Source organism: Dreissena polymorpha, chromosome 12 (genome assembly GCF_020536995.1).
Source record: "Dreissena polymorpha isolate Duluth1 chromosome 12, UMN_Dpol_1.0, whole genome shotgun sequence".
In the NCBI taxonomy this organism is placed as follows: Eukaryota; Metazoa; Mollusca; class Bivalvia; order Myida; family Dreissenidae; genus Dreissena; species Dreissena polymorpha.
Window position 1 is genome coordinate 9,094,951 of NC_068366.1, and position 23,414 is coordinate 9,118,364.

At 32.7% G+C, this 23,414-nt stretch overlaps 2 protein-coding genes across 3 annotated transcripts in view; one reads left to right on the forward strand and one right to left on the reverse strand.

Moving 5' to 3' along the window:
* LOC127854008 (uncharacterized protein CXorf65 homolog) overlaps positions 1-23,414 on the forward strand; it is a 439,263-nt gene that overhangs the window by 267,580 nt on the left and 148,269 nt on the right. The gene's annotated exons all lie outside the window — the stretch shown is intronic.
* LOC127854004 (uncharacterized) lies at positions 11,977-22,588 on the reverse strand. The gene is made up of 2 exons (XM_052388906.1): positions 22,273-22,588; positions 11,977-13,925 (listed from the first exon to the last, which is right to left on the reverse strand). The coding sequence occupies exon 2, from the start codon at positions 13,477-13,479 to the stop codon at positions 12,343-12,345; it is 1,137 nt and encodes a 378-aa protein (XP_052244866.1). The 5' UTR covers positions 13,480-13,925; positions 22,273-22,588; the 3' UTR covers positions 11,977-12,342.

The following is a 23,414-nucleotide window of genomic DNA, read 5'->3' on the forward strand; positions in this document are numbered from 1 at the left end:
AAAAGTTCTGTACACATTTCATTTGAAACATGCTATTTGCTAAGTATGTCGCTCACGTTAAGCAAATACATTCTTTACAAATCGTTGTTCGTTTCCAGACTTTAAAAAATATATTGCAACCAGACCACATAGCATGTGCAATTCAACTTATTTAAAACACAAAATATTATCGAATACTTGAAAACTTCACCAGAGTACCAAGTTTTTTTTACCTCACTTTACCAGATCAAACCTTGATATTGTAAATATAAATATTTCGACCATGTGAAGCCAAGATTGAATAATACATGTGAATTTTAGAGTTGCAAAAAGGCATTTACAACAGTTTATCCAGAGGCCTAGTTTTTCTCTTCACTTGATACAGTTTTGCTCTCCGCCAGTAAACTGTAATTGTACATTTTTGACCACGTTTCATTAAGATTGAGTCATAAATATAGTTTTCTAGAATAGTTTACGACGTTTCTCTATGATTTGACCATATGACATATTTTTTTATCCCAATTTACCCATTGTCAAAGGTTTTCAAGATGTTAACACTCTGACCAGTAGTCACAAGATTAATTTACACATTTGGACTCTAGAGAAACGAGGCTTAAGGCCGACGACGCATGACACCGGACGCCGGACGTGCTCAGGGAAGCTAAACATCGCGAGTTGTCCCTGTGTAAAGCATAACCCACGTCGCGCAGAGGTTATCTATGTCATTACTTAAAAATGAACATTGTCACTATAACTACCAGTTTTATTGTTCTTTTATTATACTAATATAATTTGAATTGTATAATGAAAGAAAACGTTAATATATTACGTGTTAAATATTTATTAAACAGTTAAAAATATTAAATATATGGCCCATAATTATTATATACCATTTAAGTCGAAACAGTAATTGGCAACTATAAATACCAGGTAGCCGTAAGCAGATAAGTATAATCTCAATGTTCATACCAGTATACTTTACACGGATACGTGTTTGTGATACTTGGTTTATACATTTGATTTTCAGCATAACAATGGTCTTTAATATACCACGAGCTGTATTCTTTTCAATAAATACGATTAGTTTTAAGTTCCGTTCCGGATGATGTGGAATGCATTAAAAAATGCATATCGATACATGTGTCTTCATGTTGGTTTGTAATTTTCGAGTGCGAAATATGTATGTATATTAATAAAAATTACATGAAATATCGATATAATATTTAATTGAAAGCTTATACACATTAATTGATTAAATCTGCAAATTGTTAAAACAAACCGTTTACATGGGATTTTTACAATTAATTTAAACTGATTTAGATCGCACTTAAGCCACATTTCGGTACACTTGCAGCTTTAATTTCACAATTAAACAATAAACAGTTGCTTTTTTCAAAGACTAGCAATTTTTCTGAATATTCGTATATTTTCTATTACATAAAACATATACTAATATTAAAGCACCATTACAACAGTTCGCTTGATCTATTTCGCCATTCGACTTCTAACGCGTGATTTGCCTACGACTACTCACGTTTACATGCGCCACGCGTGAACATATTATATTACATGATCACTCGTGAAATAAAATCGATATTCCATCTAATCCAACAATTTTTTCTTTTATTTTATGCTTTTTTCACCGTTTATTTATATTGTTAAAGAGTTGAACTGGATAGTTTCGCTTGATTTATGACGTCATTTCGACGAAAATATGACGTCATTTCACAGTAAAACAGTGAAAAATACCGATATTTTCATTGTTATTTTTTAGTATTAACAACAGTAAAATATATATTTTATTTCACTGATATTTCTCTATAAACCACTGGAAAGCATAAAATAAAGAGGATTTCACTTTTTCACTGATAGCTGTTGATTCCGATGCAGCAGCATCCATTGTAAAAATATTTAGCGTCACTTCACTTTGCTCTTGATTCTGATCTGCATGCAATAAGTCTCAGCTACGTAATCAATCAGCATTCTATTTATTTAATTAATACATGGACGTTTTTATATAAATTATTCCCCATGTGTTCCGAAAATTTAGAGAATGGTATTCAAAATGAAGTAAACGCATTTTTATATCACGCTATAAATATTTTTTTTACATTTATATATGCTATTGACTAACGCCAGTGTGCCTCGATTATTACTTATACATATGCATTGAAAACATGTCAATTTATTGCTAATGTATGTTTCTATTATAATTACATGTTTAATTTAGCATGCTCATTAGGTATGAATAACAATGATTAACGAAGGAAGATGGTGCACTCATTGAAGTACAATTTATTGTCTTGAAATCCTCAGTTACATAGTACTATACAATCGAACACAAGTGTAAATTCAAAATAGCTGATAAAGTACTAAGAGAATGGACAGAAACGTTTATCGACAACATGTTTTCTTTTCCCCGTATGTACATTATTGCCTGCCATGGTATGTTTATTTACGAATCCATAGTGTTTTCGTTACCGCTATGTGTATAGTGATTTTTATTGCATTTAAACTGTGCAGAATTTGCAAATCTAGACATTTGAATCAACATATATGATAAAATCACGTACAATTATTAACAAGTTTCAATAAAATCATAACACACAAAGGCAAACAGTATTAATAAACGTGATATACAAAATCTTGTTTATTTAATAGTATTTAAAACTTTGAACAAATTTTATACAAATTAAAATTTACTTGTATTACTATTCGTTATGTACCTAAACATGAATATGAACATGCCACGTGTGTTTACGTTAATGGACACAAGGAAATATATAAATACATACATTGAATATAAAGTCATTGACAGTTGTTTGTGCATGTGTACGTTAGTAGTATCGGAATTACTTTTATTGAAATGTCTAAATTAACTATGTAATGTAATACAATACTAAGGTAATATTATACACAACGCTGTATTGTCCTTTACACTAATATGTAACGTGTAACTTGTTTTTAAATGTATGTATATATGTATAACATTATGCGTGTCATTGTTTAAAAGAATCAAGTCCGCACATAACTAATGCACACAAATTTGGTATTTATCATTGTATAATTGTTGTTCATTCAAATGCTACTTTTTATGTGTATAATAAAAACTGCAGGTAAACTGTAAAACATACATGTAATTTGTACAGCAGAATCAAAATATTTTGCTTTTCAAACGTGAAGTCTATCATTTGTATTATGTTGTTTTTAATTAATCTAAATGATAGCTCTTGTTCTATGCCTAATTAAAATATAACATTTAACACATTACTGAAACTCGTGCAGTAGTTATCACAGACAAATGCTTTTAAATCCTTACTCTTTAATATGCTCAATCGTTAATATTTTTAATTGATTTGTTAATTATATCATATGCATACAATAGTCGCTTTAAAACTCCATTTACCACTTAAAACGTTATTTATCTGTCTACAAAATGTAAATAATTACACATCCATTTTGTGAATGACACAGATAACCATACTATTAAAATAACAGTTGACACAAAAAATATATTCAGACTTGATTAAAAATACACGCTTTAACATGGGCTATCCAACACATAAATGGAAACTATAATATTAACGTTGAAAATGAGCGGTTAAGGTAACAAACATAAAATATTACAAGTGTTTAAATGGCTAAAAGGCTTAAATTACTCGATATTCATGTTACAAGAGACACATTTAACTGGATCTAATTTTCAAAAATGGAAACATGACTGGCCTGAGCGGTAGAGTTATATTTTCACCCAAATAGTGACCTGGAACTATCTAACTTCACTGAAATTACTAAAGGAAGCTTACTAGCTGTAGACATTAAAATTCAAGATACTAACATCACACTTATTAACATTCACGGGTCAAATAAAGATGACGCATATGTTTTTGAAAAACTAAATTACTGTTTATTGTCAAATGCTGATAAAAATTGTATAATAGGTGGAGATTTTAATTCCGTCTTCACGGGACTTAATAAGAAACACGGGAATTATAATACCATTCAAAATGCAGAAAACTTCTTAATGACTTAATGGCCATCACAAAACTCAATGAACTAAACTCAGACAGAACCCAATGCACTTGGCATTTTAACTGTACATTACAGGCTTGACTTTTTCTTGATATCTTATGACTAATGTTATCTTATATCAAAATGTAAAACTAAACCTGGATATGAAACGGATGACACTCGTGTACAGTTAAATATAGATTATTTACTTTTATGAAAAGGAAGTGGATACGTTAAAATAAACAATTTCATTTCACTAGATGTCGAAGACCAAAACGAAATCTAACAAAGTATCAACGACATAACACATTTAAATAAAAAGTGTAATACAAACACAGTATGGGAACTAATAAAATACAAGTTCGATTCGTAATGAAACAATAAAATAGTGTTCAATAAAGCATTAACAATCGAAAAAGGAAAAATAAATACTAATTGCTGAAATTAAAAAACTATAACACAATTTAATAAAATGTAATTCTACTAACTTAACAGAAGCATATAACACAAAAAATAAAAAATAAACAACAAGAACTAGAACAAGTATATGACAAAAAGATGAATGGATATATTTTAAGATAAAAATATATTCAAGTCGAAGGAAATAAAAAGAATTCAGCAAAAGGTAAGCCGAAAAGAAAACTATTCAGTAAACTGATTGTAGATAACACAGTATTAAAAGATAAAGGCATAATATTAGAAGCAGACGCAAACTATTATTATCCCTGGATAAACAAAATCACATTGAAGAAAATGCTTCGGATTGCTTCGCAGCACATTTGAATAATCTAAGAGAAATCTAAAACAAATCAAATTGTGAAGGAAAACTTACGGGTTATGAATGTGGATGTGTATGATAATGAATAGCGAATAATAAAAGCCCTGGCTCCGACTGACTTACTGTTGAATTTTATAAAATATTTTGGCCAACATTAGAAGAATACTATACCAGATCAATAAATTATTCTTTTGACAAGGGCAAACGAACTGCTCTACAAAAACAGGACATCATAACACTTATTGCAAAGCCTGATATAAACTTGGATTACATTTCAAACTGGCGACCAACCAGTTTATTAAATATCGATTGCAAAATTGCAACTAAGTGTATAGCTTACTGTTTGAAACAAGTCTTGAACCAAATACTAAGTTATGCCCAAACTGGTTTCATGAAAGACCAATATATCTTGTAATTGACAGTAAACCTGGGTTGTTATTCTGTGCAGAAAAAGCATGTGAAAGCTTTAATCGCTCTTGTATCATATATTGTTTAAAACACCTCAATTTTGGACCACAGTTAATTCATTGGATAAAGGTATTTTACAAAGATATAAATAATATCATTATAAACAATGGCAATCCACTTTGTGTCCCTTGTGTATTTTATGCATAGAAATACTATCCCATTATATAAAGGCCAATACAATTAAGCAATTTTTTCTATTATGGATCAGCAAAGTCATTTAAGCATTAGTGGAGCCCTTCAGAACTTAAGCAAAATATCACGACTGAACCGCAACTGATCAAAATATACAGTAATGAGAATTCGATCTCTGAAAAACTCCAAATCTTAAAATTGTATTGAAAAAATTATTTTGACAGCTGATGGGTCTAAAACGCTAGGAATGAACTTTCACAATCAACATTAACTTAATGTTGAAACTAGCGCACCGCCAAGCGAATGCACACCGCCTATCTATTTATTCTTTTTAAAGGTGAAGGGACCTATCTCAATACTTCAATCAAAAGGAGGGAGGGGTGGTAGTGAAGAGGGGTGTATAGGGTGAGGGTGAGGTCATTTATTGCATTATCTTTCAAAAATAAGAAAAACAGTGAAAAAAATTGTTTGTTGGGGGATTCCTGGGTGGGATGGTTGGACGGTCTTTCAAAAATAAAATAATAAAAATAAATATTTATGTTTAAAAAAAAAATGTTTTTTGGGGGCGTCTGGGGGGTCGGGGGTTGAGAGGGGGATATAGTGTGAGGGTGTAGTCATTTATTAGATGATCTTTCATAAATAAGAAAAAATGGAAAAAATGGATTTTTTTTTGGGGGGGAGGGGGATTCTGGGGTAGAGCGTGGGGGTGGCTTGGGTGGAGTTTATTGTCGTATGTCAGGTAAGTGTTGTTACGTCACCGTATGAATCAAATCTTATCATAAATAAAGAAGTAACGGAAATTTTAGCAACATTTAATTATTTGACCTTGAGAATCAAGGTCATTCAAAGGTCAAGGTCAAACTTGCCAGGTACAGTACCGTCATAATAGTATGAAAGTATTTGAAGTTTGAAAGCCATTGCCTTGATACTTAAGAAGTAAAGTGGATCTTAACACAAAATTTAACCAAATTTTCGAAGTTACTATGTCAATAAAGGGCCACAATTCCGTCAAAACGCCTACCAGAGTTATGCAACTTGTCCTGTACAGTCCTCATATGATAGTTAGCGAGTGTTCCAAGTCTGAAAGCAAAAGCTATGATACTTTAGGAGTAAAGTAGACCAAAACACAAAACTTAACGAAATTTTCAATTTTCTTAGTATAAAAAGGGCACATAATTCTGTCAAAATGCCAGCCAGACTTATCTTACTTTGCCTGCCCAGTCCCCTAATGATAGTTAGTAAGTGTACCAAGTTTGAATGCAATAGCTTTGATACTTTATGAGAAAAGTGGACCTATACACAAAACTTAACCGGACGCCGACGCAGACGCCGAGGCCGACGACCAGGTGATGACAATAGCTCAAACTTTGTTTTTCAAAAAATAGATGAGCTAAAAAAAAACAATGCCGACAATTAAAGAATTTTGAGCCTGCTTAATGGAAAAAGGTTTCTGTTATAAAAACTGTTGCACTACCGAATTTAATATATCCATTTTCAGTTCTACCAAATCCATCAAAGTAAGTTTTTTGATGAATTAACATCAACTATGTTTAAATTTATTTTGGATGAAAAGCCGGACAATAAAACGATAAATTCCGCCTTATGAAAATAGAGGCCTAAATAGACATTGTTTTTTCTGAACGCCATTAAAGCGGGCTGTGTTAAACGATACCTAGATAAAACAACCATGGCAAATGCAAACTCCTGCTACAGGAAAAACTTTGTAAACAAGAGCTGTCAGAAGACAGCGCGCTCGACTTTTCGAGTGCTCGTCAGTATAACGTAAGAAATCATGGGGAAATTGTTGATATTTGTTAAGGACAAGGTAATATAGTCATATTCTATGTGGAAGAGGATCATAATTGAAACATATTGATCGCTTATGTTTTGAAGAAATTGCAATTTATAGACTGATTCTGAGTTCAGGTATATTTTCCACAATATATAGAACATTTGTAAAGACATAAAACTCATAAGATTTTATTTCAAGTTTGATAGCAATAGCTTGGGTCGGATGGTTGGACGGTCCTTCAAAAATAAAATAAATGCATATTTGTGTTTTTTTTACCATGTTTCAAAAAAAAAGTTGTTGGGAGTATTTTAGGGGGTGGAGAGGGGGGTATATATAATGTTGGGTTGTGGTCATTTATTAGATGATCATTCAAACATAAGAAAAATAAGGGAAAAAAAATATAATAAGTTGGTGTGGGGTGGAGATTCTGGGGTGGAGCGTGTGGGATGGTTTGGGTAGAGTCCACTGTGGTATGTCATGTATGTGTTGATTTGTCAAAGTATGAATCAAATCTGATTCTTAATAAAGAAATTATGGCAATTTTAGCAAAAATTAATAATTTGACCTTGAGAGTCAAGGCAATTCAAAGGTCAAGAACAAATTCAACTTGCCAGGTTCAGTACCATCATGGTAATAAGAAAGTATTTGATGTTTGAAAGCAATATTCTTGATACTTTAGAAGTAAAGTGGATCTAAACAAACAATTTAACAAAATATTCGAAGTCACTAAGTCAAAAAAGGGCCATAATTCCGTCAAAATGCCAACCAAAGTTATGCAACTTTTCCTGTATAGTCCCCTTATGAAAGTAAGCGAGTGTTCCAATTCTGAAAGCAATAGCTATGATACTTTAGGAAAAAAGTGGACCTAAACACAAAACTTAACCAAATTTTCAATTTTATAAGTATTAAAAGGGAACATAATTCTTACAAAAGGCTTGATACAGTTGTCTGCTCTTGTTATAGATTGGTGTCATGTTGGTAAAGAAGTATGCAAAATATGAAAACAATATATTAATGGACGTAGAAAATATTTAAGGTGGTACGCAAACTTTAACATAGATTAATCAATAATATGCATATTCTAAGTGGAAAAGAGCCATAATTCTTACAAAATGCTTGATACAGTTGTCTGTTCTTGTATATAGATTGGGATCTTGTTGGTAAAGAAGTATGCGAAATATTAAAGCAATATGTCTAGAGACATAGAAAATATTTGAGGTGGTACGCAAACTTTAACATAGATTTATCAATAATATGCATACTCTAAGTGAAAAAGGGGATATAATTCTTACAAAATGCTTGATACAGTTGTCTGCTCTCGTTGATAGATTGGAGTCATGTTGGTAAAGAAGTATGCAAAATATAAAAGCAATATGTCAAGGGACATTGACAATATATGAGGTGGTACGCAAACTTAAACATTCCAACGCTCACGCCGGGGTGAGTAGGATAGCTCAACTATATATATTTCATATATAATAGTCGAGCTAAAAAGAGGCATTTCTCTAAAAAAATAATGCTGACAGAGTTATGCATCTTCACCTACACAATTGTCTTGTCGCCATAAAGAAGTAATACAAATTTGAGATAAATATCTTTGATAGTATTTAATTTTTAGAAATTTAACAACATATTTTAAGTTAAAAAGGGGCATAACTTAAAGAATAGTGTTGACAGAGTTATCCAGCAAGACCTAAACAAGTGTCTTGTTCCCATAAGGAAGTAGTCCAAGTATGAATTGATTATCTTTGATAGTATTCAAATTATTGAACTTATAAAAACATTTAACCCGAAATGATAAGTTAAAAATGGGCATAACTCTAAAAGTAATGCTGACAGAGTTATGCACCTTCACCTACAACATTGTCTTGTTGCCATAAAGAAGTATCCCAAGTTTGAGTTAATTATCTTTGATAGTGTTTAATTTATTTGACTTTATAAAAAAACTTTAAGCAACGCCGACGCCGGGGCGAGTAGTATAGCTCTCATTGTTCTTCTAAAAGTCGAGCTAAAATGGAACAAGTCCCATATTTGAATGTTACTTAGTTGCAACTATAATTAAAAAAAAAACGTAAGTAAAGAAAAATTATTCTTGAAAGTTCTGCTAACCGCATAGCAAAACATCAAAAACCAATAAAATAGTTCAAAAAGAAGTATTCCTATATGTCATCATGTTTTAAGGAACATCAAAGATATAAAAATCAATAGCAAATCCATCTTTCTAGTAAACTGGTATGACAATGGTATATAAACATTGGGACATTTGTACGATTATCAAAGAAATGCATATAACACGTTTAGTGAAATGCAATTCTTATATAACATACAACCACATATTTTTAAATTAGTAGTCACTTTTATCCACGACTCCAAACGAATATAAAACAATATTGTATACGCATTTATACATTAATAGTGACAGAAAAAACTTTTTGGATGTTATTGAGAATATCAATAAATAAACAAAACATTTTATAGTATACAACAAGAATCACAAAATATAATTGACTACAATACTGAAATGAAATGGAAAAAACACAATTCAATATAAACGAAAATACTTACTGGAAAATAATATATACAATTCCATTTAAATCAACAGTTGATACATATCTGCTTAATGTTCAATATAAGTTCTTATCTCGAATAGTACCAAAAAATAAATTTTGAACAAATTGCGGACTGAAAGAGTGTAGTTTGAGCGAGTTTTGCCAATCAAATATTGAAACAATTGACCACTTGTTTTGGGAATGCGCTTACATTCGAGAATTATTGACGAACCTGCAAACCTTTCTTAAAGAAGTAAATATTGAAATAAAATCTAACAAAGAAATCGCCTTTTCTGGCATTATCGACAAAAAAATAAACTGCGATGTTTTGAATTTTATATTAATTGTACTACAATATCAAATTTCACATAAAATGCATCCCAATCGTCAACTTTTTTCTTAATGATCTTAATATAAAAACAGTTTTAGTATATGTGTCATCATAGCCAAATCAAATTTCTGTTAAAAAATTTTACCATATTACAATTGAGTAGGTAAAAACAACATTTAGCAGTATATAAATATATACAGTCAAACGCCATTTCACAATTTCAAAACTGCATAAATATACTGCAAGCACGTTTAGTAAATAATCCGTTGTATATACTTATACATTAACTATATAAATCATCAATCCGTAGGTGGACCATATAGAATATTAATGTCAATATTATACAGTTTTCATTTTATCAACCATTAGGTTATGACAAGAATGATCCGACTAGGACAGTACTTATACAATAGGACCAATATGTATACATGTATTTAACGTAAATCGATTGAATTTTGTCAAGACTATTTTTAGTTTGCCATTATTATACTCTTACTTGTTTTATTACAAGTCAAATGAATGTATGCAAATACACGTCTGTATAATCAATAAGTTGACATGCATATTGTTTTTAAACATTTGTATCAAGTAATATAAACTTAACAAACCGACAAAACGCCACTAAAGTATTATTTTAGTCTGAGTGTTTTCATACCAAGATAAGGTTATAGAAACATTTGTTTTAAAATCTATACTTTTTATATAACCTGCAGAAATATAAGTTTCCAGTAAAATGTGTGTTGCTTATCAGTTTATTTTATTTCTGTACGAAGCATCTATCAAAAAAAGATGAACATTGTTTAAAAGCGGAGCAAGTATGGACCAAACTAATCTGAATGTGTCCATACATTTATATCTACATTTGTGGACACATTTTGGTTACATATCATCTACTGTAAAAACACTTTGTTTATAAAAAAAGGGTTGTGATTAAATCATAACATTATACAACAATGGCTGTTTGTAAAACATGCATGCCCCCCATATGGGCTGTCCGTTGTAGTGGCAGCCATTGTGTGAATACGATTTTTGTCACTGTGACCTTGACCTTTGACCTAGTGACCTGAAAATCAATAGGGGTCATCTGCGAGTCACGATCAATGTACCTATGAAGTATCATGATCCTAGGCGTATGCGTTCTTGAGTTATCATCCGAAAATCATTTTACTATTTCGGGTCACCGTGACCTTGACCTTTGACCTTGTGACCTCAAAATCAATAGGGGTCATCTGCAAGTCATGATCAATCTACCTATGAAGTTTCATGATCCTAGGCGTATGCGTTCTTGAGTTATCATCCGAAAACCATTTTACTATTTCGGGTCACCGTGACCTTGACCTTTGACCTAGTGACCTCAAAATAAATAGGGTTTGTCTGCAAGTCATGATCAATCTACCCATGAAGTTTCATGATCCTAGGCGTATGCGTTCTGGAGTTATCATTAAAAAACCATTTTACTATTTCTGGTCACCGTGACCTTGACCTTTGACCTAGTGACCTCAAAATCAATAGGGGTCATCTGCGAGTCATGATCAATGTACCTATGAAGTTTCATGATCCTAGGCCCAAGCGTTCTTGAGTTATTGTCTGACAATCACCTGGTGGACGGACCGACAGACCGACCGACAGACCGACAGACCGACCGACCGACAGACCGACATGAGCAAAGCAATATACCCCCTCTTCATCGAAGAGGGGCATAACAATAATACGGCAATTATAAGTAAAAACAATCGCTATTTCAACGTATGATCTGCTGGATTTCACGGTTGTACATTGTTTCTGTACATCACTTCCTATAAGAGCTTTTAATAAAATTAATGCTAATTTTGAAAAAGAGAACAAGTATGCAGAAATAGTGCAAGTAAAACCGCATAAAAAATCATGTTTATTAATATAAAATTTTCATTGAGTCCAGGTGTGAAACAATTGTACATGTTGTGAAGTTAAATTTATTGTCCAATGCTGTCTATAATAGCTGTTATAACAATAATGCTAGTTTTGAAAATGAGAATGAATATGTACAAATAATGTAAGCACCAGCGATGTATTAAGCGCTTTCTAATACCAGTAAATCATAAAAAATGCGCTTAAAGTTCGATTGTTCCGATATGTAATAAATCCAAATATACTAAATAGTTTACAAATATAAGTGAATGTTATTTATATTATGAGTGAATGTTATTTATATTTGACATTATGTTTCAAGTCAGTCCTAATCAACGTTTTCATCAGTTCGTAAGCCGAGTGCCATTGCATATAAATAACAGCCGGTTTGCATATAAATAACAGCCGGTTGCAACTATATATATTGATCTAGTGAAAGTCTCCCAATGTGCCAGTTAGCCGGATTGTTGTTTGGCTTGCTATCTCGGGATAGCTCATATTTTCTCTCTGCTTTGCTCAGATCCCCTTCCATCTCCCAGCAGTGGCCGAGCAGATTTAATGCAGTCGCCATGTGGGACACCTCGCGGTTACGACCATGATCCATATTGAGATCCAAGATGCGATCATCAATATGCGTTGAAATGTAGTCTTCGAATTTTGTCAAGACACCGCTCTGTTTTTCGCGCATGCCAAGACCTCCGTACGTGAGGTATTGCAGGTAATACATGAACACGCGATAATCCACTCTAGCCTCACCATGCAATTCTAATTTTATACTCATTTTCTCTTGGTAATCAGGTGAAAATCTTGTTTTGGTCATTTCATACAAAAGCATAGGGGGAACGCACGGAGCCTCATTAGACAGAAAAATTATGCATAATGCAATTTTGCTTTCAGTGTTAGGATTTGGTTTATTTTCAAACATTTTTCGGTGGTCTATGTAACGATTATAATAACTGAAACACCGACATAAGGTCTTCATAGTGTACCGGTAAAATTGACGTTCTGCATATTCAAGAATAAATTTTGCCGACTGCAAGTTTCCAGAGCAATACATGACTGATGCTAATTTCAGTCGACTTGAGAATCCATTTGTCTCGAGTGCCTTTTTAAAGGTTTCACTGGCATGTGTGTTAATTGAAGAATCCTTTATTTCCGAAGCAAGATTGCCATAGCTAAGCATTTCTGATAAAACATTAATTTGATTTGCGACATCACCGACTTTTACCGATTCCTTGAAACTGTCCATGACATCTTGGTTAATCGAGCCACCGCTTTGAATCGCTGAAGCCGCTTGAATAGAGCCTCGAAAAGACATAACAGTTGTCAATATTTCCCTAGCTGCTTGTATTTCAAATGCATTCGCGTTGTGAAAGTTTATTATTTCTTTACATTTGTTCATCAGTGTGTTAAGCTGATGCCCAACAACATCGATTGGTTTACTGATGAAGCCATGCAAATCAAGCATAAGAATATGGAACCACTGTATCCTTTCAAATGCGAGTTTACTGCGAATACATACATGAGAAATGAAACGCTGGTCAGTGGACATTCGTGTTGCGTTGCCAAGGTTCCACACAAACCCCTGCAGGTTGTTATCTATGAGTACCGTCACCTTGTTATGTACTATGCGACGTTGTTTACTATTTAGTTTATCGTCAAACAGATTAACACGGTCAATGATATAATGAGGACATACGCCATCTTTAAGAAAATTTTTAAGCGTTTGAAGACAAAGTTTCAATATCGCATTATATTAATAGAAGGTATACGCCGTAATATGTCTACGTCAGAACCGTTAATCGTTAACGCTCCTTCCGACTGGCTGCCAAAACAGAAATGCTCGATTGATATATTGCTTAGTTTACCAATCATTGTTAAACCAGTTTCTATCATCAGGAATGTAATGCGCCTTGCCATCACCATTTCATCTGTAATTCCTTCATCCTCAAGCTTTGTGGAGAGTTGTTTAGACAAGTCCAGGTCAATGTTGTCCATCTAAAACGAGATATGACATACGTAAGTGATTTTGGTTACAACTGGTGTATTTAAAATAACCATTTGGTATCAACGCATAGCGTGTGCGCATAGCGAATAAGTATTCTTAATATATTTAAAGTAACTGTTAGATATGTATTTTCATTAGTTTACGTCCAAAAATTCTAGTTAAAAATTTTTTTATTTGATTTTATAAATGTGCCCTTTTATCTCAAACAAGAGCCCATGCTAAAATAATGCACAACAAAACTGCAGCATAAACGACTAACTTACGATATCAATTTTAAATGCACAACACATTCTTTCATGACCATTCGATTATACCGTTATGTATAACTGCACATTTTCCAAATACATATCAATTTTACAAACAGTAAACAACCATTACTTATATACGTGTAAACATGAAAACAACACAAATGTGTCTGCACACAGTACCATGTAGGTAGGTATACTTTACATCAACGGTGTTTAATTCTGTCTAAAATATGAGTAGCAATATTTTAAAATGCTTATTCACAAAAGGACGTTGAGATATGTTAATCAAATATGAAAAGTATGACTTTCGTTTTTATATTGACACAATACAAGTGCTGATCCAAAAATACCTGATATTGTATTATCGATATAGCATTTTTACCAGTATCATCATACAATGTGAGTAGGTTCACTACAGAGTGGTGTCAGTCAGGTATGGTTGTTTCATGGCGGTCCCAAATAGGGCACATATGATACATCTGATCAATATAGGCCCGAATAAAATATCTCACAAAGAGCACACTTGGGCAATACAAGCACTCTCAAATTCATTGCATTTTTCAATTGAATGAGAGATATCAGGTTTTCTTTTGTTTGCTACAAAAGGTGCTTAGCTCCTGTTGTATTAAACCATCAGACACTCGTTGTTTCAGAGTTTGGAAAATATTCCAAATATTAATAAAAACATTTACTATAAGAAATCTGTAGATGTATGGTGTTTTTCATGTCTGATTTGTTACCAATTAAAAGTGTTTTGCAGAAATTGGAAAGTAGGAAAGAGGATTTGCATTAGGGCTCATATATATTTTTAAGGGTTTTTTTAAAATCATTTGACATACTTCTATGAGCTTTCAATTGTTTTAATTGCAATACTGTTAGTTCGTGTTGAACATTTTCTTTGAAATAATTATTTTAATACGATTTCCGTAAAACACATATTAATATCTTATTAGCAAACTACTTAAAGCCACACAACTTATTTGGCTTAGTAAATTTAAGTGTTAATAATAAACATATTGTATATATGCCAATTAGAATATATCTGGTGGTTACAAGGCAGAAATCCGTCTTTTGTGCGCTTTAAAACTTAAAAATAATCGCGTTTGTCATAATAGACGTATACGTTTAGAAATCCTACTTTCGGTTTTAAAATCGGTACCGTTTAAAAACTAATAAATTACTTGCTAACTAGGCTATAGATTAAATTTAATCTTTGCCAATTAGAATACATCTGGTGGTTACAAGGTAGACATACGTGTTTTTATGCTTTAAAACTTAAAAATAATCGCGTTTGTCGAGATGGACGTATACGTATAGAAATCTTATTTTCGGTTTAAAAAGCGGTACCGTTTGAGGGCCATGGTGGCCCTTGTCGCTCCACTGTTTTTTAATGCGAAAAAAGCGTGCACTGCGCATGTGTTGAAATGTACTCAAGCATGTGACTTTCTCTTTCTATCCCTCGTCCCACTGGGCGCTTAAAGATGGAAGGGTGAGCATTTTTTTATATGGAAAACGTTACTACGGTGTTAACTAAACAGACTAAAAAGTGTACATTTATCTCTCCAAAAGATATTGTCGTTCTTTCTATTTCACATATTTTTAGATGCTGAAGATCAGATCTACGCATGTTCTACAAGATTAATGAAAGTTCCTTCATTCAATCATGAATCTTTTTCCAAAATTCCAAAAAGTGTTTGTAGGTTTCAAAGTTTCTGTTACTTATATAGTTCATGACATATGCAAAATACCTAATGACGTAGATCACCTGAATGTTACTTCATTCTTAAGGCATTAGTGAGTGTAGCAGGATTGTTAACGTGGTGAAGAAATTGTTTATTGTACAAAGAAGAGGAAACATAAAGTTACGAGTTTTTTAAGTTCATGAGGTGCCGAAAGGCAGTAGGAATGAATGATGACTTTGTAGATGTTGTTTGTTAAATAAAGTAAATGTTTATGAGACAAATAATTGAATTATAATTCATCAAGATGTTGCGATCATGGCAGCACTAATTGCATATGTCGTGAAGTTTAAAGAGATATCATGACAAACAATTAGCTTGACTTAACTTTCCATTACTTTTTCCATCTGACATTGGTTACCTGTCATGTTTGTTTTTGAAAAATACTAGGATTGCCATATATTGAAATAAGGTATCTGGCCTATTCTCTGATAGGTTGCTAGTAATAGACTTAGCGGAAGTCATGTTATAAACAAGGGGATTGTTCATGGCATTGGTAGAATATACTTTTAATATATCGTTTTTAAGTTGGATTCTCCTTACATTTTTGCTACTGAATATTAAAATCACTTAATTTCAATGTAACAATTTGTTGTTAAGTTTATCTTAAACAAATATTTTTTGCAATCTGTTTATAAATCATAAAATTATGTCATTAAAAAAAAAGATAAATATGGCCTATAATAAAACAAGAATTTTGAGAATGTTAACATAAAAGAATAATATTAACCATTTGGTGAAAACAAACAAAACAATTCGAATTTTTTTTACAATGTTATATACAAACAATGTTAATGGACTAAATATAAACAAACACACTTGAGTGTTCTTCTTGTGTTAATGATGTATTAAACTGTGTTTAATTAATATATATATAATTTGTTTACCTTTCAATATCTTGCATTTCACATCTTTAGTTCAATGCTATTTCAATTAACTGAACAGCGCGACAAACATAATAAAGTAGAATATGCATATGAATCTGATTATACACAGATCCACTATCATATAAATCAAATCATGTTTGTCTATTTCCATGTTCGAAAGATCCTCTTCTAAATTGTTTTACTTCGCGAGTAGACTGAACTCCCCATTTGCAAACAGAAACACTCGTTTCCGTGACACAAATTCACAGTGCACATTTCTTAACAAAATATGTGTTTCTTGTATCTAAAACGTAGTCTTTTTCGTTGACAAACAGATTTCATTATTCCTGTCAACTATATGATGTCAGTTGTTAATTCGATTGATATTTGTCATTTCAATAATCTTAATTTTCGCTTCACAACGGCGCCATTTGCATACGAAATACCAAACACATTTTATGAAACCGATTTTAATTGGAAGATTGGGAAACGACAGCCAATTATATCGCTCGTTTTAAAAATGCTTAGGCAGAATCTACCAGTGTAAAATGCGGAGAGATTTCGCGGGCCGCGGATATATTAAGCATATGTTCATTTTTGTAACCCCCGGGGCAGGGTCAAATTTGACCCCAGGGGCATCATTTGAACAATCTAAGTAGAAAACGATTAGATGTCACTCCATACCGAATTTGGTAGCCCTAGGCCCTACGGTTATGGACAAGAAGATTTTTAAAGTTTGCACAAAAAAGGCTTTATATAAGCATATGTTCAATTTTGTGACCCCCGGGGCAGGGTCAAATTTAACCCCAGGGGCATAATTTGAAGAAATTTGGTAGAGCACTATTAGATGTCTCTACATACCCAATTTGATAACTCTAGGCCCTACGGTTATGGACAAGAAGATTTTGAAAGTTTTCACAAAATAGGCCTTTTATAAGCAAATTTTCAATTTTGTGACCCCCGGGGCGGGGTCAAATTTGACCCCAGGGGCATAATTTGAACAAATTTAAAAGAGGTTCACCCAAGGATCATTCCTGAAAAATTTCATCAGAATTGGACCAGTACTTCAGGAGAAGATGTTTAAAGAAAAAGTTAACGCACGGACGCACGCACGCACGACGGACACAATACCATGACATAAGCCCCGCTGGCCTCTGGCCAGTGGAGCTAATAATAAATTACTTGCTAACTAGGCTATAGATTTAATTTTGTCTATGCCAATTAGAATATATCTGGTAGTTACAAGGTTGAAATCGGTCGTTTTTGCGTTTTAAAACCTAAAAATAATCTTGTTTGTCGAAATGGACGTATACGTCTAGAAATCCTACTTTCGGTTTAAAAAGCGGTACAGTTTGAAAAATAATATTTACTTGTAAGCTAGGCTATAGATTTAATGACAATTTTGCACACTTTCAAATTGCATCTTTATGTATTGATTTACGCGTATTTTATTTCAAGGTCAGAGGCAAAGTGTGTGGCTTTAACGCTGTATGAAAACTGTTAACTCCCTCAAATTGTTCATTGCAATAAGCAAAATCGAAATTTCGTACGAAAGTATAAGATAATTGATCATTCTGAAACAGAAAAGCATGTTCCAGATTTTTCGCCAAGAGTCAAGACTATGAACAGGAAAAGATGAGTCTGTTAGGAATAAGCTGTCTTTGTTGATGTTGAGTGCGAGGTGCAAATGATAGTTATGACATTGGTTCATATTTCATTAACAACGCCATCAAAGCAGAATATATAGATCATGTATTTTTTACATTGTTAGTCTATGTATAACCATTTATTGTAATAGCTTTACATACAGATGGTAACGTGTTGATGTTTGGAAATAATTGGATTCGGCAAATGTTGGAAAATGAAATTTTTTATTCTTAATGTTATAAATCATGGTTTTGTTCTATATATAGAGAGTATTATATTGTGCGTACATGATATTATGGGTTTTGTTGTTCTTCTGGTTTAAAATATGTTAATATACCACATGAAGAAATGAGAAGTTAGTTGTTACAACATAATTATTGTATAAGAAAGCAAAACATTACTGCAAGAATGTTAAGTGAACAAGTTATTAAAATAAAAATTGTGTTCTATACTGTGCAAAAGAATATGCATCAATTCAAACCGCAGAAACATAAATTATTACATGTTACTGCCTCATGATTTAAAAGTTTAACACCATATAGATGGCTATAATGTAAATATGTATGGCTTGCTCTTGGAAAACGATGCTTAATGCATGTACGGAAATTGTTGTACCATATTTACTGGTGCAGTCCGCATGAATCAGGGATACACTTCCCGCTTTTATTGTGTTTTTTCGTTTAAAATGAGTCTCTTCTTAGCATAAAATCCAATTTAGGCGGAAAGTGTTTACCCTGATTAGCCTATGCGGACTGCATGCCTTATCAGGGGAGACATTTTGTTCTTGCATTAAACCCCCTTTTCCCAAAGCAATTCTCAGGTACTCATAAAATTATTGATTAAGTCTTCTCACATAAAATCTATTTAAATAACACCCAGTAAAACGTGTTTATTTGATAGCACACGCAGGAAAATCAGTAGTAATTGAAGTAAAATTATTCATGAAATGTACATGAAGCTCCAAGCTTAACTTAACTGCACTGTAGATGAGTATCAATTTAATTGCAGCTTGCGATGATAAATGAATACTTATTATTATTATTTTAAATAAATAGTCTTGCTGGATAAAACTGTGGAAAAAGTTTGAATTGCTTAAATACATGTTAATTTACAGAAAACTTTTCCATTCAAGATTAATTTCACAGTGAACTATAAATTGATATTTTTTCTATGTTACTTCACGAAATCTGAATATCTTAAAACAGTATCCACACATTATTTAAATATTCTCAAATGAAATCAACAGAAATAGAACGCAGCTACATGAGCATACCTCTTCTGTTTGTTGCATCAAAGTGACAAAATCAAGTTAACCCCTTTGTGAGCTTCTTCTTTGCTTAATTATGGTTCGTTGTTGTTGTTGTTTTGCTGTATATTCTAACAGCCTGTGTCTTTTTCTTAGGGGAAAATAGCTCGATGAAACATGGGATTGGGAAAAAGGAAACAATGTCAATATGATTTTTTAATAGCCGTTTGTTTTGTTGTGCCAATTGTTTATAAGGGCACTTTAACTGCATTATATATTTATATTATAAAGACTTACGGAATAATATCGCTGTATAATACACTGAATAAACCAGTTATGAAGGTTTTTGTAGAACGTTGTATTTTTGGAAAATTTTGTCGGATTTTGGGGAAAAAATGTTCCATTTTTCAATTAGGAAACAGCATGTAAGAGGTTGTAATTCTGGGATGAGAATTCACTGGCACAATGATTGTATACTATTAACAAAGCAAATGCATACCAATTAAACTGTTGATGGTCTCTATTATAGTAATGAATGTGATTTCTGGTATTATTATATTATCTGTTATTTTCAACATTCAGGACAACAAAATCTGTATAAGGAGATTCATATAATTTGAAAAAAGAGGAATATCAAGCATATTCTTGGCTTATACAAATAATAAGCTCGATGCAGATCAGGCAACCTGTATTCGCTTTATTCAGAATATTGGATAAATACACTCTCACATTTATAAAAATACATTAACAATAAATATGCATAAACTATTAATGTAGAAACACTAAGATATACGAACATGCCTTTGGTTTGACGAGTTGTCAAATATATTTGGGGCGAGTTTACCATATTTTGGGGGCAAGTTAAAACTTTGTATCGTTGCGAGTTGCCTGGTACCAGCTATTTGCATGGGATGCCATGCCTGACACAAGTTGGGTTACTATTTTCAAAAATATGTTCGTAATAAAGTTTATTTTTAAATATCTGTGCACAACAAACTTACATATAAACATTAATTATATGTTTTGGCTTTAAATAAATACACTGCAAGTACCAGTCTAATGCATTTTAGTGATTTATAAACTTCATTGTCATAAAACATACGTTAATGAACATGTCAATATATGCATGGCATGATGATGTGCCTGCCAACAAATCAAGCGGTCAATTATAAAAAAGTAAAAAGATTATGTGTTTTTGTTTCTGTTTCAATGATCTCAGTTCTCCTCAACTGGTAAGAGTACTTACGTTTATTCTTCGGTTAACTCGGCTTCTGCCGTTTCTCATACACTTTTTTCTGGTTTCTGTCTCTTAAAGGGGCCGCCCAACAGATTTTGGAGTGTATTGAAGCTTGTCATTAAATGCTTTAAATGCTTTATATTGATAAATTTAAACAGTTGAACTAAAAATCTCCAGTAAAAAAACAATAATACAATTTTAAAAAATGAAAAGAGTAAAAACCTCATCAGGGCTCGAACCACTGAACCCTGGATTCCTGGAGTCCTGGAGTAAAAAGCCTCCCGCCTAGACCATTCGACCATCCACGCTCAAATTCAGAGCGGATGTATTGTTTAACTATATAAGCAATCCTCGTTGTTTCCCAAAATATCCAATCGCGTCGATACGATACGATTATCTGTTGGACGGCCCCTTTAATGGGAGAGTGTGTATTAACCCATTAGCCAAGTAATGCAAAGTTGATTATCCCATTCTTCTAAATTGGATCAATTTATTTCCAAAATTAGGGATGTCTAGTATATTTATTTCTATATTTAGAATATTTCTTACAGAAATGCCTTTAAGAATACAGCGCAGACGCTGATGAGACGCCGCATGATGCGGCGTCTCATCTGGGTCTAAGCTGTTTGCCAGATGCTTTTTTTCTAGGCGCTAGGCATAAATGGGTTAACGCTGTGTACGCTGTTTAATCACGCGATAAATAAACTTTACTTGTAAGTAAACCCGGCGACTTTTCTTTGTCTCTAGTCTTGATTCCAAACCACATAATGACATAAGGACATAATGATTATTTACGCTTTGATGTTTGAGCATATATTTAAAGTAACATTACTATTCAAAATCAACGAAAAGTTCGTACAATTGTTCGTAAAATAAACTAAACCAATTAAAAATCAGTGTTCCTTATGGCAATTGCCGAAATTTCAACGTCAGATGTGGTCTGGTAAAATAGATGTTTGTAGATACAAAATGCTCGTTTTTATTATTGTTTTAAATATCTATTCATGCGACACATGAACACTAACATGGTGTTTGTGTGTCGTATGAATAGATATATTCGCGGGAATTAATTGTGGCCACAAATAAATTAAAACGAGCATTTTGTATCTACAAAAATCTATGTAATCATACCACATCTAGCGTAGAAATTTGGGCTATTGCTATAAGGAACACTGATTGTTAAGGTGTTAACTTTATTTTACGAAATACTTAACGAAATTTTCGTTGATTTTGAGCGTTATAGAGACTTCAAGTAACGAAAACAAATAATGGTATTGTTTATTATATATTTTATTCTACTTTTAAAGAACTGCGAACAATTCAAATTAACAATATAGAAACATGCTTAACTTACTGCTTCCGCGTTGGATGGTCCATATTCCGCCATATTGATTCCGGTTCTTTTATTGAGTTTAGCACGTAACGCGATTGCACAGTGCGCTTTAATATTTAGACGAGCACGTCACGCGGAATTACCTCGCCGGTTATAAAACATGTTTGTAGTACACAATGTTTAATGCTCCAATGCATTTTCTATTAAACAATTGTGCATCCCGGAACAACGAAGTTTGGTATACACTTTCTACTGATACATTTTAGAACTTATATCTCACGCGAATGTTTAGATCGACAATACATGCCGTATTTAATGCAATAAAATGACGCACATGTTCAACGGTCAACGGTTAATTGCTTAACTCGAGCAGACCGAAAGATAAGCGTATTCCGGATATAACAATCAAGTTTGAAGTTTGCTAAGTTTGCTTTTTGATAGAACTCAAAATGAATGATTACATGCAAGCCACGAAATAAGAAGGCACGTGACGCTATCAGCCTGAGAAGGGCTTTTATACTTTACAAACACTTGTAAGTCCAAAGTAAGGACAAACTCTTTCCGATGTTCAAACCTGATCGCTGTACGTTGCAATGTAAATAAAAGCGCTGCAATAAAAAGGATAAATAGTTTTTATATACTTTACTAAACACGTGTTAGTCAAAAGTACGAACAAACTCTTTGCGATATTCAAAACTGATCGCTGTATGTAACAATGTAAATAAAAGCGCTGCAATAAATAGGATAAACAGATATATGCACATGAAGCATTTGACGACACGTTACTATATCCGATTGATTCGTTCTAACGCACTCTAAAACAAAGGATAAATTAATAGCCTCGGAAAAAATCTTATTTTGGTTTTTTAAACACTGTAAAATGGGCACTGTACATTAACAAAGTTACTAAAATGTCGGAAGAGGACAAATGACCATGAGCGTGTAACGAATTTAGACGGCGTGTTACACTGTCATCGAAGTAGCTCTTTGTGTACTCAAAAAGCACGTGTAAGTCAATAGTCCGGACAAACCCATATTAGCTACCTTTTGACACTAAACATGGGAAGTACATTATAAGTAAATAACATCACTGAAAAGCACTTCAAGGGCTAAATCGGAAAAGATTATTACGCGCACGTGCTGCATTTAGACGTCACGTATCA